The following is a 4,966-nucleotide window of genomic DNA, read 5'->3' as shown; positions in this document are numbered from 1 at the left end:
CGCTCTTGTCAATCGAAGCATAGCTGTAAAAAATGTAGCTCACGCCACCATACACTTCTGCATGATGAACGGTCTGCCCTCACGCCCTCATCTACTTCTTTTCCTTCATCAGCACAAAATAGTTGGGATCAAAATGAGCAAGTACCTGCTGTCACTACGCAGCGTATGCACACGCCAACACTAAAGCAAGCAGCGGTCAGAACTTTAACCTCCGTTACTGCTGCTATGCCTCACACGTTTCTCCCAACGGTGGTGGCCGCAGTCGATGACAAATGGGGAAATCGGGTAAGCTGTCGAATATTGCTGGACTCTGGATCAACAATATCATTTGTGTCAGAAGCCTTTGTACAACGTGTCGGTCTATCACGTACAAACGGTCGTATATCAGTTTCTGGTCTATCAGCCTGCAATGCCGGAGTAACGCGAGGTCGGGTGTACTTCACTTTAAGCTCCAAATTGAACGACTCGACACTAGATATACACGCTTATATTCTCAGCAAGTTAACATCGCAAATTCCTGTTCAGACCGTGAATATTTCTTCATCATCGTGGCGATCAATTGTGAAACTACCACTCGCTGACCCTACATTCGCTGAATCAGCACCAATTGATGTATTGATTGGCTCCGATCAGTTGTGGAGCATTTACACTGGCGAGAAAAACAGTTCGGGCCTAACATGCCGATTTTGCTGAATAGCGTGTTTGGTTGGGTGGTAGCTGGAACGCATTTTACCGAAAGCGAAGCTAACTTAACTGCTGCAACTCATCATGCTACCGTTAACATTGATGCGCTGTTTCGGTCATTTACGGAAGTCGAGGATGTCAAACCTACACCAGAAAAGATCAATATGGCAGATCCAGCAGAGGCCCATTTTGTTCGTACTCACACGCGTCGTACTGACGGTACCTACGTAGTCAAATATCCCTTCAAGGGAAAGGCACCGGCAATTTCATCAACTCTTTCGCAAGCTGTCACCAGATTACAATATATGGAACGCCGTTTCAAACGTGACTCATTTCTGAAGAGTCAATACATAAATTTTATGCGTGAGTATTTGTCGCTTGGCCATATGGTCCGTATTACGCCGCAGGAAGTTGACTGCCATCCATCGGAGTGTTTTTATCTGGCTCATCACGCAGTTCTCAAACCAGACAGCTCAACCACGAAATGCCGAGTCGTATTTGATAGATCCTGCAAAGATTCTGGTGGCTACTCACTTAACGAGCGTTTGCATATTGGCCCACCCATTCAGCGTGATTTGTTTGGCGTGTGTATTCGTTTTCGTCAGCATCGTTACGTTTTCTCAGCTGACATAGATAAAATGTTTCGCGGCATTATGGTATCAGATTCTGATACTAAATTCCAACAAATCGTTTGGCGGGAGGATGCGGGTTCACCAGTGGAGCATTACCGACTACTCACGGTAACCTACGGCCTTGCTGCGTCGCCTTTTCTTGCTGTACGTGTTCTCAAGCAACTGGCAGAAGACCATAAGGTAACCTACCCATTTGCAGCGCGTGTAATATTGAATGATACGTATGTCGATGACATAGCTACCGGATGTGATAACGTCGACGAGCTACTCCAGCTTAAAACTGAACTTATCGAGCTACTAAAACGTGCAAATTTTAAGTTACAAAAATGGTGTTCGAATTGCAAACCGTTGTTGGAAACCTTACCAAGAGAGCTGTGTGAGCATAGCCCAATCGACATCGCTTCCGAGCCCAACATTTTATGTCTTAAATTGCTTGGAATACAGTGGAGCCCTGACACGGACGAGTTCCAGATAGCAACTAAATTGCCTGAGTCTTGCAGCGAGCCAACGAAGCGCAGTGTGTTATCGACAACAGCCAAAATCTTTGATCCTCTTGGTCTGGTGTCACCGAGTGTCGTGCTCTTTAAAATACTTTTACAAGAAACTTGGTGTCAAGGTGTCGACTGAGATACTAAGCTGCCACCCACTTTGAGTGATCACTGGAAGAAAATACTATCCGAGTTGCATTATCTCTCCAATGTCAGGATTCCACGGCAAATAGCTCCAGCCGGCGTCTCAATCGAAATCCACGGCTTTGCAGATGCCTCATCGTCGGCATACGCAGCTGCAGTTTATAGTAGATCCAAGCTAAGTGACGATTCCTTCGTTGTAAATTTAATTGCCGCAAAAACCAGGGTTGCCCCGTTAAAGCCCCTGTCAATTCCGCGCTTGGAATTAAGCGCCGCTCATTTGCTAACCAAATTGGTAACATCTATTACTACCTCTCTCACCTTGAAAATTGCGAATATGTATGGTTGGAGCGATTCTGAAATCGTGCTGCACTGGCTTTCATCGCCCCCTCGTAGATGGACGCCGTTCGTGTGTAACCGTACTGCAGACATACTCGATGTTTGCCCTCGCCAGCATTGGCACCATGTGCGATCAGCTGATAATCCCGCTGACTGTGCGTCCCGTGGTGTGCTTCCAACTGAATTAGCTCGTCACTCGCTTTGGTGGCATGGGCCGTCATGGTTATCTTCGCCTCGAAGCCAATGGCCAACTTTCGGCAACACCACCCCATCGAATGACTCACATGTCATTATCGAACAACGCAAACCTCCTTCAGACATAGTTCTTTGTGCGCAAGACGACCAACCCGCTTTGGATAAACTTATAACAAAATATTCGACATGGATACGTTTGCTACGTGTTGTGGCATACTGTCAGCGCTTTATTCGAAGGTGTCGCCGAAGTGTAGCAGAACCAAATCCTCTTACAAACGCTCTGAGCGCCCGCGACCTCAAACTGGCCACAAATGCTATTGTTCGCTACTGTCAAGTGAACACATTCAGGGAAGAAGTATGCCAGCTCAAAAGGGGACAGCTGTTGAAGGCGAAGTCTAGATTACTTCGTTTCACTCCATTTTTGGATTAGGTCGGTGTTCTTCGCGTTGGAGGGCGTATCAAGAATACTTTATTGCCAGACTCAGTAAAGCATCCAATTTTATTGTCCAAAGTTTCTAATGTTTCTCAGCTTATTTGCAGGTACATCCATGCTAAGTACTTGCACCCAGGTGTTGACGCAACTTTTGCTATTGTCAGACAACACTACTGGATTATTGGCTGTCGTAATATCGTTCGAAAGATAGTGTTTTCTTGCAAAACCTGCTTCCTGCAACGCCGCAGTACCAGTGAACAATTGATGGCGGATCTTCCAGCTGTACGAGTGCAACCTGCTCGCTGTTTTCAACATTGTGGTCTAGACTACGCAGGATCTGTCCAAATCAAACCGTCCCGAACGCGCAACGCGAAGACTGGAAAGGCATGGTTCGCTCTATTCATTTGCATGTCAACAAAGGCCATACACATTGAGCTCGTAAGCGATCTTACGACAGATGCATTCCTAGCAGCATTTCGTCGCTTTGTCGCGCGTCGAGGAATGCCAACCGACTTATATTCTGACAATGGTACAACATTTCATGGAGCTTATCGAGTGTTAAACGAACTTCAAAAATTCGCTGTATCTGAAGCGCACACTCGTGAAGTGTCTGATGCTCTGGCTGCTGAAGGAGTTCAGTGGCATTTTATTCCGCCATCCGCGCCCCACTTTGGAGGACTCTGGGAGTCGGGCACACGGTCTATTAAGATGCATCTTCGTCGAGTCATTGGGAATAACGTATTAACTTTCGAAGAATATTGTACCGTTCTCGCCCAAATTGAGGCTATCATAAATTCTCGGCCCTTATGCGCATCCTCAGACACCGAGTCGAATGCCCTAACACCCGCCCACTTTTTGATTGGGGCGCCATATACATCGGATCCAGAACCATCACTCTTGGATATAAATGTAAACCGACTTAAACATTGGCGACACCTCCAGGCAATGGTCCAAGGCTTTTGGAAGCGGTGGCATGCAGAGTATGTGACGTCGCTACAAGCACGGAATAAGTGGCAACGACAGCAGCTCAACATTGAGCCAAACACGGTAGTTCTCCTGAAGGAACCAAATCTACCGCCATCAAAATGGCTCATGGGACGTGTAGTGACAGCAAACCGAGGAAGCGATGGTCTGGTTCGAGTGGCAACCATACAAACGTCTCGTGGTCAATATATTCGGCCAATTGCAAAAATTGCGGTCTTACCACTTACCTGAACCAATGGTTCAGCGGGGGCGGTATGTTGCGGAACGACACACCCTTTATCTAAGTTAGTTCAATTCTCTGTTATGCGTCGGTAGGTATGTACGTATGTACATAAGCAAACATATTGGTATGTAGTAACAGTTACTCCTTTTATACAGTCCACTTTATGTATGTACATATTTGAATGCATAAAAAAGGTACGCTTTGGAGTTAGCAGTAAGTTTAATGCATTGTCAGTCCACCTGAAGCAAATAAAGAGATCGGTTCGTCCGCCTTTGAATTCACGGTAACGTGGTAATTACTTATTTTCTTTCGGGCATTGCCTTGCTAGTTTCGCCGCCGTAAGTTATTCGCGCCCTGTGTGGTTTTGTTCGGGACCAAGCGAATTTTCTTTACTACTTCAATGAGGAAGGTATCCGAATCCCTATGAAACCAAATAATGGAGAAGCACTTATCACGTAGAAAATAATGCAAGCGAAATTTTTTTTCGAATGGTATCTTATTATCTACATAACTAGAAAAATTGATAGCCATTTCCGTTGTTCTGCGATATGAGTAAAATAAATAAAAGCTTGTAAAATTAGGTAATTGTAGGCCAGTGCAGGTAAACGTAATACTTTCTTTGATAATTGATACTAGTTGCACAATTTTTAAGGCAGCTATCGCCAATGTGCAGGTATGTTGAATGCATCTATCGGAGCAGTTTCCTTAAAAATGTTAAAAATAATGTCTCCGAAGCGCATTTTGGGGTAGGTATCTTAAATGTGCACTTAAGCATAAAGGCAGCAAATCAAAATATACTGTATATCCGTTCTTGAAATTCTCCAGTTGTGCGGCATTTCATAGCACG

The 4,966-nt window shown here is 45.2% G+C and overlaps 1 protein-coding gene across 1 annotated transcript; it reads left to right on the top strand.

The window, feature by feature from the left end:
- The first annotated feature begins 677 nt into the window (after positions 1-677).
- Positions 678-1,943, top strand: LOC118734472. Its single transcript, XM_036464194.1, has one exon. It carries the CDS (start codon positions 678-680, stop codon positions 1,941-1,943), a length of 1,266 nt encoding a protein of 421 aa, XP_036320087.1.
- Positions 1,944-4,966: the final 3,023 nt, after the last annotated feature.

Source organism: Rhagoletis pomonella, unplaced genomic scaffold (genome assembly GCF_013731165.1).
Source record: "Rhagoletis pomonella isolate Grant_MI unplaced genomic scaffold, Rhpom_1.0 Rhpom_scaffold_00001, whole genome shotgun sequence".
NCBI classification, from domain to species: domain Eukaryota; kingdom Metazoa; phylum Arthropoda; class Insecta; order Diptera; family Tephritidae; genus Rhagoletis; species Rhagoletis pomonella.
Note: the sequence above shows the minus strand (reverse complement) of the source record. Positions and strands in the feature narration are given on the sequence as shown.